Source organism: Brienomyrus brachyistius, chromosome 11, assembly GCF_023856365.1.
Source record: "Brienomyrus brachyistius isolate T26 chromosome 11, BBRACH_0.4, whole genome shotgun sequence".
Lineage (NCBI taxonomy): Eukaryota > Metazoa > Chordata > Actinopteri > Osteoglossiformes > Mormyridae > Brienomyrus > Brienomyrus brachyistius.
In genome coordinates this window covers 21799629-21813249 of record NC_064543.1, presented here as the reverse complement: position 1 = coordinate 21813249, position 13621 = coordinate 21799629, and the positions used below count along the sequence as shown (strand labels likewise).

Sequence of the window (13621 nt, the reverse complement as noted above, 5' to 3'; positions counted from 1 at the left end):
ATCCCACAACAGCACAGAGAGAACATGCAAACTCCACACACATGGAGGGTGGAGACTCAAACCCTGCTCCCATAGGTGCGAGGTGACAGCGCTAACCACTGTACCATCATACCTCCCATTTTCCTGTTCTCTCTATTTTAACGGGAAGCACAGAAATATGGAACTTCTGGAACAGGCCCTCGGATAGATTCCTGCCATCAAGGTGCTATGATTAGAACTTATGACATAGAACCGCTATGATTATGTGTGTTTCCATTCCCAAGGGATAACGAGGCATTATTGTGACTTATCACACAAACTGTGGGGGGGCATGTGTGCAGTTCAGAGGGGCAATGAAGCCACGTGATGAGGGCCAACGGTGCATAAGTGATGCTTAGAAGCCTGAGCTGGCAACCGCAGCCTGGACCGCCTCTGTATCTCAGTTACCCAGAGGCTTGGGTTCACAGTGTCGGTCTGACTCAACAATATAACAATGGCTCGCTAATGGATTACAGTGGATCTGGGCTGGGGCATCGAGCTTGAGAAATCCCTCCTCTGTCAAAAAGGCTGTTTTCTTACGAAATAAATAAGAAGAAATGACTGGGGAGAGAGAACAGAACACAATAGTATTAGTTCACTGCACGCAAGCCCTTTTCTTGCTCTCATGATTGGCCTGTACGTGCAGTGAGCCTTGGCAGTCACACTGATAGGTATCAGTATCTGCCAGATATTTCTTTCTACCACGTGTGTTACGTCCTGCCCATCATGTCCACCAGACCCTCCTGTCTCCTCCCTGACGTGACCCTGATGAGCCACACCTGTTGCTTGTTACCCCTCGTTAGCCTTTGTATTTAAGTACCTGTTTGTCTGGTCAGTCCCGGTCCTGTCATTGACGTCGCTCCTCCTGTCTGCCCGTCCCCCTCCCCATACTCGCCTCCTTGTTCTGACTCCTCATGGTCTTGTATGTGGCAGATGGGGATCTGCTTTGAGTCCTTTGTCCTGCATGCTGTGACAATGTGGTTCTGCAGGACTCCCTCTGTAAGCATCCCGACCCTCAAAAACTGCACCAAACCCCTGCCAGCCTCTGGATGAGTTATGAGGGCGAAGCACGCCTTGATATTTCGCATTTCCTCATCTGTCTGAGTCACGTGGCTGTCATCTGGCTATTCTCACTGGTGAATCCTGCCCATTATTTGATGTCACCTAGTTTTCATGGGGCCATCTGAGGCAGCCATTTCTGATGGGGATCTGCAAGCGGAGCCACACGCTCACATCTGGAACACATTCATTCTTGGAGTGAGGCGACCGCCCGCCTGCGTAATACCGCCTCCCGCAAGATCAGCTGGATGTGGCCTCTTTGGGAGATTCAGCCAGATGTGAGGAGGCTTCAGCTAGCCGAGAGCGAGAGAAGCTAATGACAAAGTTACTGGGCTGAGTCTGCCTGAGCTGTGACTTGCGGTATCAGCGTGCCCCCCCCCCCCCCACCAAAGCCTCGCAATGTATGGACGGTGGGTTCTGCTGGCGGCTGGGCTCCTGTCCCTGCAGATCGGACACGCTCAGAGGATGACGCAGGAGATGGTCATGATGCAGTATTTTGACAGACGACTCTCCGAACTCGAGGTAGGAGTGGAATATATACTTCAGGAATCACATCAGATCAAGCTTCTGAAATCTGTGAAGAATCTACCTTATTAAGCGAATGCGATTAGTGCTTCTTGGAATGTCTTCTTCCTTTCTAACGTCCAATATTTCCACTAATACTTTAACATAAATTCATACCAAGTTCCTGATACTACACAAATGGTGGGGATTTGGGGGGTTTTAAAGCAGAAGTATCTTTATTAAGCGCTGTGATGACCTCCCTCCCCCCCTTCCCCCGGCCCCAGGAACGCGTTAACAGATGCGACCAGAGTGTACAGACATACGAGCAGAAGCTATACGACATCGGCAAGCACCTGCGTGGTCACTTGGACGGCCTGGGCGTCTTTAAAGCTGAAATGAAGAGCCTGATGGACAGCGTGCTGATGAGGGTGGAGCGGACGGAGAGGGACATCGAGTACATGGAGCAGCAGAGCCCCCTGCAGCCTTGCGTGGATGTCGACGAAGCCGTGCTGGAGGAGCAGGTGAAGGAGGCTCAGAGGGAGACCAAGAGCAAGCTGGGGCTGAAAGCAGGTAGTGAGAACATGCAGGGGGGGTGACCTGCAGTCACAGAGAGAAGCTTAGGGCGCAGAGGACCAGAACACAAATGTCTGCTCTAATTATTGTGTTGTTAATATAAGAAAACATGATCAGAAACATTTGTAATTCAGTAATATAACTTACATGCTAGATAAATATTTTAGTTGTGAGAAGTTTTTCCTATTTTGCCTATGAATTAGAATATGTGAAAAGTGTATTCATATCAGAGCTGTACTAGAATTAACATTTACCCATTACACTGCGTGAACAGCTAATGAATCCAAGATCAGTCTGTTTGTTCTGTGCACAGCATTCTGGGTAATGAATGTCTCCTGTGTCCTGAATAAGCAAATCACTGAAATGCAAACATTTATATCTGATTTTGTCTGAATTATGCATTGGAAAAAACATCAGAAGCAATAAGCTGATCTTCCTGGAAAGTGATTTCAGCGCACAGTACTTCTGGAAGAGCTCTGCCTTCCTTCCACAGTTCAAAGCCTTGTGGTTCAGGTTAATTTGTGCCATTAAAACACCCAACCACACCTCCACTGGAGAACAGGGCAATGAAAATGGCATGGGGTAGGTTTTTAATAAAGCCTTTTGTCTTATAAAGGAATTCACATAAAAGCCAGGTATTTCATTAAAATTCTCAAAAATCAAATGAAAATAATCAACAAAGTGTCTAAAAATGTGCAGGTTCTGCAGGTTCTTATCAATGCTTAATGACTTCTTCAGAATTCCAGACACACCAGAAAATGTCACCTTCCATCCAACATTGTGGTTGAGCTCCAAGCAAACAGCTGCACAAACACAGCGTTCGGCTCGCTGACAAAGTGAAATGTTTGCATCTTTTCACTGACAGATTGTGACGCGGTGATCAAGGGTGTGAAGTCCCTGAAGATCCTGAAGCGAGCAGGAGAGGCCCAGGGCTCCTGGATGAAGGATCCCAGCAAAGGCTCCTCCAAGGTCTACTTCTTCAGCGGGACGAGGAACAGTGCCTTCCTGGAGTTCAGCAACCTGCAAGCTTTCACCGAGCTAAACTCCACCCAGGGGGCGCTCAAGGTCCAGCTGCCATTCCCCTGGCAGGGGACGGGCCACGTCGTGTACCACAACTTCGTTTACTACCACAAGGCTGGTACAACCAATGAGATCGTCAAGGTGCACATCCGCAACGGCACCGTCAGTGACAGTATGCTGCTGCCGGGGGCTGGACGGCTGCCCGCCTACTCATTGACCCCGCAGACCATCATCGACCTGGCCGTGGACGAGCTGGGCCTCTGGGCTATCCACGCCGACCCGGACTTTGGAGGGAACCTGGTGATCACCAAGCTGGACCGGTCCAGTCTGGCGGTGGAGCACATTTGGGACACAGAGTGTAAGAGCCGGGATGCGGAGGCGTCCTTCCTCATCTGCGGGACGCTCCACGTGGTTTACAACTCGCGCTCCGGGGGGCGCTCCAGCGTGCAGTGCATGTACGACATCCACGACACCATCCACAGCACGGACAGCCCCGTCTTTTTCTTCCCCAAACGCTACTCGAGCCACTCAAGCATGCGGTACCACCCCAAAGACAAGCAGCTCTACTCCTGGGACGATGGCTACCAGACCATCTACCAAGTGCAGACCAAGAGGAAAAATGAGGTCGCCTCAACCTAACTTACAAGCGAAGGCACCATCCATTGGCTGTAGAGGACAACCAGATCTTAATCATGAAGGCAAACAAGGCTTTTTATTTTAGGAATTTCTCTTCAATGTATAATGACCAAAAAAATGTGAACCTAAACTTACATTCATACAGTAACATACTAATGTGATAGACACCAGCAGATATGTGGCGCAAGACTATGCAATTTAATATTAAACCTTGAGAAAACTCCCTCTACTGGTCAGTTAGAGAAGTGCATATACGGAATGCGAGCGTTCACAAGATAGAAAATTTATACATAAATCACGCTGAGTAGCTACAGTATCTAATTGTCTGTCGGTGACTTGATTTAATCAGAGGTTCCACTGAAACACACATTTTATGGTTAATTTATGGTTTGCGTGGCTTAAATTACATAATCGCTGTAACTGCAGACCAACACGTATATTGTATCATTATATATTTTTGCAAGCATAACTGAAATATATATTGTAAGAAATTTTATATTTCAAAATAAAAAGCAGGCTTTTCTTCTGTTGTGCTTTTATTTAAACAATATTCCGTTTATATTTTACTATGCACAATAATATACAGTACATATATTTCATAGGAAAACTTATGTTTGTGTTTAAAGACAGTTGCAAACAAAAAAATTACCGGATATGCTACTGCTGGACAACTTTTACTGTCGCCACGTCCGAGAAAATCATCATAATAAACATGTGTAAGCCGTCAGTGACGTGAAAGTGTAGTACTCTGGACGGAAAACAGCGTAATACTATAATAGGTCTAACAACAGGTCTATAACAGACACGCAAAAAGATAGATAGACGGACAGACAGACAGACAGACAGACAGACAGACAGACAGACAGATAGATAGATAGATAGATAGATAGATAGATAGATAGATAGATAGATAGATAGTCTATATTATCCTGAAATGCGCCTTTTAAAACATCTGCTTAACATCTGTTTGGCTCGGGTCTGTGTTCCCCTTAATTATTTAACACTGAGAACAGAAAACCCATTCCTCACATCTTCAAAAGAGGCTATTAAAAGATTTGCCACTTAAAAGATTATTTTATTCGTCCTTCACAGCTGCGGCTCTCGGTCGCGGTTTTATTCTGAAAAAAAAAAATATATATGTAAATGTTTCCATTTAACTGTACTGTACTTTCTCATACTTAAGTTACAGTGAGACCCGCTGGATGCGCTTCAGCCGCTAGGGGGCGACAAAATGTTGATTAAAAATGGCCAAAATGCGCGCATTGTTCAAACTTAATATAGTGCACCACTACTAACCTTCGTGTATGCATGAGCATAAAACAAAAGCATTACTGACTTCAGGTCTACATGCTAATATTTCATTATTCTTTCATATATATGGAGGGCTGCACTGCGACCTCAGACCTCCATGGCTGTGGGTCCAAGTCCTAACTCTCTATATGTCTGTGTACATGTCTTGTGATGGACAGGCATCCCATCCAGGTTGTCACCCTGCCTTGTCCCCTTTGCTTCATGAGGGAAGTTTCTCTTACGTCCCTGACCAGGATACTTGGATGGATAGATTATTATACATGGGCTATATTTATTGCTTTAAGTTTCACTGCAATTATCATTAAACCCAATGCGATAATCTCCTTCTGAAGATTTTTGATTGCTTTTGTTTCTGGTCATAAATACAATCCAGTCATCCAGGGCAGACTCTAGCTATAGGTGGAAAAGACAGTTGTCTATGACGGCCACTGCATTACCTGCTGCAGAGGATGTGATCAGCATTTTCTTGGTAGGCCCTAGGCAAGCCCTGGACATCCATCCATCCATCCGTCCCACTCGGAAAGATTGGTGGTTACTGCACTTACAGTTCATTCAATTGATTAGCTGCCCATCTACACCGTTTAAACCCGCTGTGTGTTTCCAAAGCTCTCAGATCGCATTTTTGGCTCCTGACCATGCGGACGCTGGCGGATCGGTGCACAGCCGCCGTGGGAATCACATGACGGGCGACCTACAATAGCCGCGGGGCGATGGAAAGGATCCCCTGGCGGTGAGAACAGAGGGCCAGCTTTACTGAGCCATTACCGGCGGAGGACAGATCGGAGCGAAAGGCGAGCGGCTCCCCGTTTCCTCACTGCTCATCCTGCGGTTTGCTGCTTTCCTTTTCGCACTTATGTCCGCCGCTTCATCGTCGATGTACCGTCTTTCTATGTGCATGTTTGTTTAATCAAAGTTAATCATAGCCCGATATAATACGTTAATCATTCGGCATGCGTTCGCTTTTTTTCCTTTTGTAAAACGTATTATAAGGTCGCTGCTTTCCCTTCAACTTTTAAGTGTGAAGTTTAACTAAAGTGCACGAAGTGCAGCAGGACGGCTGTTTCTTTGATAACCCCGCAGATATCTGTGTGGTGGCCCAGGGTGTAGGACCCCCACTGCTTAATAACTATTTTTGTACTGAGTCTTTAATTCTTCCCCTTAACCCTTTCACACAGCACAATGCTACCCACACACCCTTTAGGATCTCCTGGGGCAATGACACAATGGGGCAAACAACTGGGTGAACTGGCACAGATTTATTTGGGGCTCGGTTACAGATACTCCAAACTCCCAGGCAACAACCACCTCCCTCCCACCAACAGGTAAATCACACTACCACTACAAGTGTTATTTCTCCTTCCCCAATACTACTCCAAAACAACCCCACAGCACTCACACCTCCCCCAATATCCACTACAACTAATCACACAGTGGCACAGCACACGGCACCCTTATATACAGCACACTTATGCAGCGGGGAGAGGAGGTCGGTTAACATAGGAGAGGACAAAACCGAAGGGTGACCTGCAAAGGTCCCCCTTACATAAACCTAACCCCCAAACAAAAGTGTAATAATAATAATAACAATAATATTATTAATAATAAGAAACGAAAATGAAAAAAAAGAAACTAAAGACTCAGTCCTGGGCCGGCGCACTTCCCTCGTCCGGCCCACAAAAACAAACAAAAAATAAAAAATAAAAAAAAAACAAAACTTAACTATCCCTTTTCAGCAATGCCGCTACCCTCCGGCCGCATCCACCTCCTCCCGGAGCTCTCTCGGTCCCGTGGGAGATAACCGAAACTCTTCCCACTGTCCTTCTCTTAGCCTGGTAGCTCGTACGCCGCTCACCGCCTCAATCCGTTGGCTGCGATATGCACCAACCCGGTGCCTCCCAAGCCAGCCGACCCACGGCGGCGAGCTTAGACCTGTGGGGGAAACAAAGCCCAAAACAACCCCGGAACCACACCGTCCCGGCTATAACCCGAACGGATACGTCCTACACCCCACCGGTTAGGAACCTTCCCTTACTTCCGGGTTCTAAGCACAGTATCCCAGGCCACTCCCCCCACCGTCATCTGCGTCGCCTTCCCACTGCTCTTACCTCCCCAGACGCTATGGCTGCGCGCTCGCTATCCCTCTATCAATACCGCGGACCCGTGACTTGTAGCCTGGTACCTCAGCTCACTCACGTCCGCGGTCCTCTTGGGGAAAGCCCGCATCGCCCCACCGACGCCTCCTTAAAACAACCGCCGCGATTACCTTCCGTCCCCGGACCGCGCTCCCGTCCACTCTGATGTAGCCATCTTTAAACCCGATCAAGTCCCCGCCTCCGCCAACCAATCTAACAAGTCCCGCCCCTCAATTACCAATGAGGGACGGCGCAACCTCCCCAAGCTTTCGTGGCACTGCTGACAGGAGAAAGAAAACAAAAGAGAATAGAAAAAAAACCAAACCATAAACAACCCATAAATTATAATTCCCCCTTCCCCTCACAGGGGACACCACACTCCCCCCCACTAAATGGGGGCTCGCCCCGAGCACCTACTCTCTATACCGGGCTGGCCTTATCCCAAAGTTGGCTCGCTGGGATCGACGCACAGGCTCCACAACCTCCGGAACTGGCTCAACCTCCACAACCGGCTCCCCATCCTCCGCCGGTAGCCGCCTTTCTACTACCTGTTCAGCCGTCCCAGCCCATGGCTCTTCCCAATCACCAGGCCAACCCCTGGGACGAGACGGTCCTGGTCGAGGACAGACCCCAGCCCTCCGTAGCTCACCCCCCATCTCCGGTGTCACCGATATCCATCCTGGGGGGCATGGCCGCAGGTGCCGTCGATGGAGAGTCCGGAGAGGGCCCTCTCTTCCGTCCGGCCGCAGCTGAAACACTGGGCTCTCCAGATCCCGTTGTCGCACCACCACCCAAGGGTTAGTTTGCCAATATGGGCTCACCTTGCCTCCAGCTCGTCGACGGAAGTTCCTCACCAGAACACGATCCCCTGGGGCCAGCAACCATCTACGTTTCCCTACATTGTGATAGCGCCGATCCCCTTGCCGCCGGCGCTCTGTTCCCCTTTCCACTTCCTTGCAGGCTGCCCACATTCGTCTCCGATGCCCACGGACCCACTCCGACCCGGCCTCTCCTCCGGCCAGATCACAGGTCCCCCATCGCTGATCTATAGGTAACCGAGGTTGCCGCCCAAACAAAACCCAAAATGGGGACAAACCCGTACTGCTATGCGGGGTGCAATTATAGGCCTGCACCAGCTCCGGTAGATGTACCGCCCAACGACCCTGCTCTTGCACCGAGAGCGTGTTCAACAGACGTAGCAGCGTTTGGTTCCACCGCTCACAAGCCCCATTGCCCTGCGGGTGGTAGGGAGTAGTTCTCACTTTCCGGCACCCATACACTTCACACAGTTCTTTCACCAACTGTGACTCGAAGGCAGGCCCTTGGTCAGACAGCAGCCGCTCTGGGCAGCCATAACGCTGGATCACCTCCCCCCAGATCACTCTGGCCGCCGTCGCGGCTGTCTGATCCCTGGTCGGTACTGCAAAAGCGAACCTGGAAAACAGATCAATGGCGACCAGCACATATGGGTAAGTATCTCCGGGGCGCCCCATGGACAGGTAATCCACCGCCAACACCTCCCAGGGGTAGCTGGTATTAATCCCCCCTAGGGGCAGGGGCTCTCCCTTCCCCCGGCTCCCAATCAGGCACTCCTGGCAGCCACGCTGCCTCTGCTCCACATCCCTTCGCATGCCAGGCCAGTAGAACCTCTCTCGCAGGGCCAGGACCATCCGTCGCCCTCGGGCATGCCCCAATGCCCGATGATACTCCAACCACACTTGTTGGCGCTGTTTCTCCGGAACCACCACAGCCCAGCTCTCTTCACCTCCCACTGGGGATCTACGCCGCAACACCCCTTGATCCACTCTCAGTAGCTCCCAATCTTCCAACAGGCACCGGCCCATCCCTCCAACAGTTCGGCCAGCCATCACAGTTGGACGTTCCCCGGATAACACCCACTGCCGAATCTGGGCCACTGCCGAATCTTCACTCTGCCGCTCCGCCCAATCCTCTATGGATCCAATCTGTGCCACCACCGTCATACCTGATCGTCGCGACAGGGCATCTGCATTCTGGTGCTCCCGGCCAGGTTTATGCCTTAACTCATAGTCAAAGGATGCCAGCTGACCCGCCCACCTTTGCTCCACAGCCCCCAATTTGGCAGTCTTCAAATGCAAGAGGGGGCGATGATCGGTGAATACTTCAAACCTAGCTCCCCACAAGTAGTCCTTAAACTTCTCTACTACTGCCCACTTTAATGCCAATAGCTCCAGTTTAAAGGCACTATAGTTCTGATCATTGCGCTCCGCCTCATGGAGGCTCCGGCTGGCATAAGCAATCACCCTTTCCTGCCCCCCTTGCACCTGGGTCAAAACAGCCCCCAACCCCCGAAGACTAGCATCAGTATACAGGCGAAACGGCAAGGTATAGTCAGCATAAGCAAGTACCGGGGCTTCAAGTAGGGCCTCCTTCAGAGCCTGGAATGCTTCCTCACACTCCTTGGTCCATTCGATCTTCTGTCTTGATGAGGAGCCAGCACCTTTCAGCAGCCCATGGAGTGCAGCTGCTTTTTTAGCAAACCCCGGTACAAACCGCCGGTAGTACCCCACAAACCCCAGGAAGGACCGCACTTCCCGTACTGTTCCTGGGCGAGGCCACCCCCGTACTGCCTCCGTCTTCTCAGGGTCCGTGGTCACCCCCTCACGGCTGACTATATGACCCAGGTAGCGGACGGCCCGTTGGAACAGCCGACACTTCTCTGGCTGAAGCTTAAGACCGTGAGCCTCCAGCCGTGCAAACACCTTCTCCAAATGTTCCAGATGCCCCCCAAAATCAGGAGAATAAACAATCACATCGTCCAAATAAATCAGCAAGTAATCATAAACCTGCTCACCCAGACACCGCTGCATCAGTCGCTGGAAGGTTGCTGGTGCATTGCACAGACCAAAGGGCATCCGTTCGAACTGGTAGAGGCCCATAGGTGTGGTAAAGGCAGTCTTTTCTTTATCGTTGGGGTGCACCTCCACCTGCCAGTATCCACTTGCCAGGTCCAGGGTGGAGTACCAGGCTGCCCCTTTCAACCCTGTCAATGACTCCTCGATCCGCGGGAGAGGGTAAGCGTCCTTATGGGTCACAGCATTCAGTTTTCGGTAGTCTACACAAAACCTCCAGGAGCCATCCTTCTTACGGACTAACACTATCGGGGCAGCCCAGGGACTAGCACTCTCTGTAATGACTCCCCCCTCAAGCATGGATTTCAACAACTCCCGCAATTCTGGATACAGACTAGGGGGAACAGGCCGGTAACGTTCCCTCGAGGGAGCCGCCACCCCTGTGGGGATGCAATGGTATACCACATCTGTACAGCCATGGTCCTCCTCGTCCCGGGCAAACACCCTCTGCCACCGCTCCAACAGTTCCTGCAGCTGCCGACTCTCCTCACGGGTCAACCCCGTGCTGTCAGCCACCAGGGCGTGCAGTTGCTCAGGCAAAGCCCCGGCCACTGGCCGCACCTCCACGTCAACCACCCCCCCCCTGTGGCTGGCGCAACACCAACTCCTTCTGAGGCTGCACACACCCAGCCGTGATCTTCTCCACTCGGGCCAGTGGCCGTCTAGGAGGGAGTTCCACAGGATACTGATGGAGATTACAAATACGAAGTGGCACTCTCCCCTCACATACTCGTGCCACAGCTCGAGCCACACACCACTCCTGCTGGCCCCCTCGATAGTCTTCCACCAGGACCTGGTCCCCATCTCGCAAATGCCCCCGGGGCACGTCAGCCCAGATCAGCTTCTCCGTGGCGGGACTCAACACCCATGGCTTCTCGGTCCGCAGTCTGGCAAGCTGTTCCACCACCGGTCCCCTCACTGCTGCTTCCAATCGCCGACATACAGTGAAAGCCTGATCCCAGGCTCGCCGGTCACTCTGTGGGAGGGCAGAACGAAACAAAGACACCTGGGCTCCCCCCCGTGTCTGCAATACCTCCCAACAATGCCTGATTACGTTCATCCCCAAAATCCCATATGGGGCCGGGAGGTGCTGGTCCTCCACGATCACCACCCCTCGCTGAGGAATCTCCACCCCAGCCACCGTGAAGTCCAGCACCACATAGCCCACATACGGGAGGGACAACCCATTCACTGCCTTAAGGGCTAGCCATGGGACTTCAGCCGCCCCCTTGACCTCAATACCCTTCACACACTGATTAAATATACTACGACTAAACAAAGTGACCTGCGAGCCAGTATCCAGAATACAGGGTACCAGCCTTCCAGCTGCCAGCACTTCCAGAACCGGGCTCTCCCCCACCAGCGCCTCCCGCAACCCAACAGGCGTCGTGGACATGCTGGCTTCCGGCTGCACCCCTCGACTATTCACCACCGTCGTTTCTCCCCGAGGGCAACTCCTTACCATATGTCCCGCCTCTCCACAGCGCAGACAAATGGGACGCCCCTGTTCATCCCAACGAGGTCCCCCCGAACTTGCATAAGTGCGGCCACGCCGACGAGAAGGGGGAACTACCAATGTGGTCCCAGGAGCACTCGCCTGCCCCTCTCGAACCTGACTCCATCCTTCCAAAACTTGCTTCAGCTCCCGTACTTGGTCACTCATCTCCCTCAAAAGGTCCTCCCTCAGGGATGACCGTAACGTTTCCAAATCAAGTGAAGGGGCAGTGGCGGGCTCTGTGGCTGCAGTAGGTAGGGGCAGAAACGTCCTCCGGGCATCCACACCTTCCATTACGGTGCCGGGCCCCTCCTCCTTCTCCATTTCTTTCACCTCCCGACATGCCTCCATAAATGTCAACCGGCTGGCTCGTCGAATAAGTCGCTGTAATTCCCTCTTAGTTGACCCTGCTAGGAGGCCAGTCACCAGTTGACTTCGAAGGGTAGCATCGTCATCATCCTCATCCCGGACTGGTTCCTTCTTCCGCCATCTATAATGACACTCCCGGAGACGGAGGATGAACGAACCCACCCCTTCTCCAGACTGTTGTTGACAGGTAAAAAACTCAACCCTCAACTGGGCCAGCCCGGCACCCTCCCCATAAAGTCTATCCAATGCCTCCAATATCTTCTCAGCAGTATCCCGCTGATTTTCCCTCAATAATTCCACTTCTCGCCTCGCTTCCCCTTCCAAAGCACTAAGAACAAAATCCACCTGTTGGACTGCAGAGAGTGACTGCGCCCGGAGACCCACCCCGACTACCCGCCTCCATTCTTGATACGGCCCCTTAGCGGACCCATCGAAGCGGGTCATCCAAGCCCCCCCCAAAAACCATGGCCACCCCCCTGACAACTCCTGTACCCCAGGTGCTGTCCCATCCATGTCGTGCTCGAGGAGATCCTGCCGACTACGCCAAATTCTAGCAGTGTGGTGGCCCAGGGTGTAGGACCCCCACTGCTTAATAACTATTTTTGTACTGAGTCTTTAATTCTTCCCCTTAACCCTTTCACACAGCACAATGCTACCCACACACCCTTTAGGATCTCCTGGGGCAATGACACAATGGGGCAAACAACTGGGTGAACTGGCACAGATTTATTTGGGGCTCGGTTACAGATACTCCAAACTCCCAGGCAACAACCACCTCCCTCCCACCAACAGGTAAATCACACTACCACTACAAGTGTTATTTCTCCTTCCCCAATACTACTCCAAAACAACCCCACAGCACTCACACCTCCCCCAATATCCACTACAACTAATCACACAGTGGCACAGCACACGGCACCCTTATATACAGCACACTTATGCAGCGGGGAGAGGAGGTCGGTTAACATAGGAGAGGACAAAACCGAAGGGTGACCTGCAAAGGTCCCCCTTACATAAACCTAACCCCCAAACAAAAGTGTAATAATAATAATAACAATAATATTATTAATAATAAGAAACGAAAATGAAAAAAAAGAAACTAAAGACTCAGTCCTGGGCCGGCGCACTTCCCTCGTCCGGCCCACAAAAACAAACAAAAAATAAAAAATAAAAAAAAAAACAAAACTTAACTATCCCTTTTCAGCAATGCCGCTACCCTCCGGCCGCATCCACCTCCTCCCGGAGCTCTCTCGGTCCCGTGGGAGATAACCGAAACTCTTCCCACTGTCCTTCTCTTAGCCTGGTAGCTCGTACGCCGCTCACCGCCTCAATCCGTTGGCTGCGATATGCACCAACCCGGTGCCTCCCAAGCCAGCCGACCCACGGCGGCGAGCTTAGACCTGTGGGGGAAACAAAGCCCAAAACAACCCCGGAACCACACCGTCCCGGCTATAACCCGAACGGATACGTCCTACACCCCACCGGTTAGGAACCTTCCCTTACTTCCGGGTTCTAAGCACAGTATCCCAGGCCACTCCCCCCACCGTCATCTGCGTCGCCTTCCCACTGCTCTTACCTCCCCAGACGCTATGGCTGCGCGCTCGCTATCCCTC

The 13621-nt window shown here is 51.6% G+C and overlaps 1 protein-coding gene across 1 annotated transcript; it reads left to right on the top strand.

The window, feature by feature from the left end:
• The first annotated feature begins 1214 nt into the window (after positions 1-1214).
• Positions 1215-4333, top strand: olfml1 (olfactomedin-like 1). The gene is made up of 3 exons (XM_049030180.1): positions 1215-1599; positions 1866-2151; positions 3020-4333. Exons 1-3 carry the CDS (start codon positions 1477-1479, stop codon positions 3811-3813), a joined length of 1203 nt encoding a protein of 400 aa, XP_048886137.1. The 5' UTR covers positions 1215-1476; the 3' UTR covers positions 3814-4333.
• The last annotated feature ends 9288 nt before the right edge of the window (positions 4334-13621 follow it).

Bases quoted from the DNA above. Each gene is read 5' to 3' on its own strand.
- olfml1 (XM_049030180.1), top strand. From the start codon at position 1,477: ATGTATGGACGGTGGGTTCTGCTGGCGGCTGGGCTCCTGTCCCTGCAG. The intron at 1,600-1,865 runs GTAGGAGTGGAA...CCCCGGCCCCAG, and splicing joins GACGACTCTCCGAACTCGAG to GAACGCGTTAACAGATGCGA. The intron at 2,152-3,019 runs GTAGTGAGAACA...TTTCACTGACAG, and splicing joins CAAGCTGGGGCTGAAAGCAG to ATTGTGACGCGGTGATCAAG.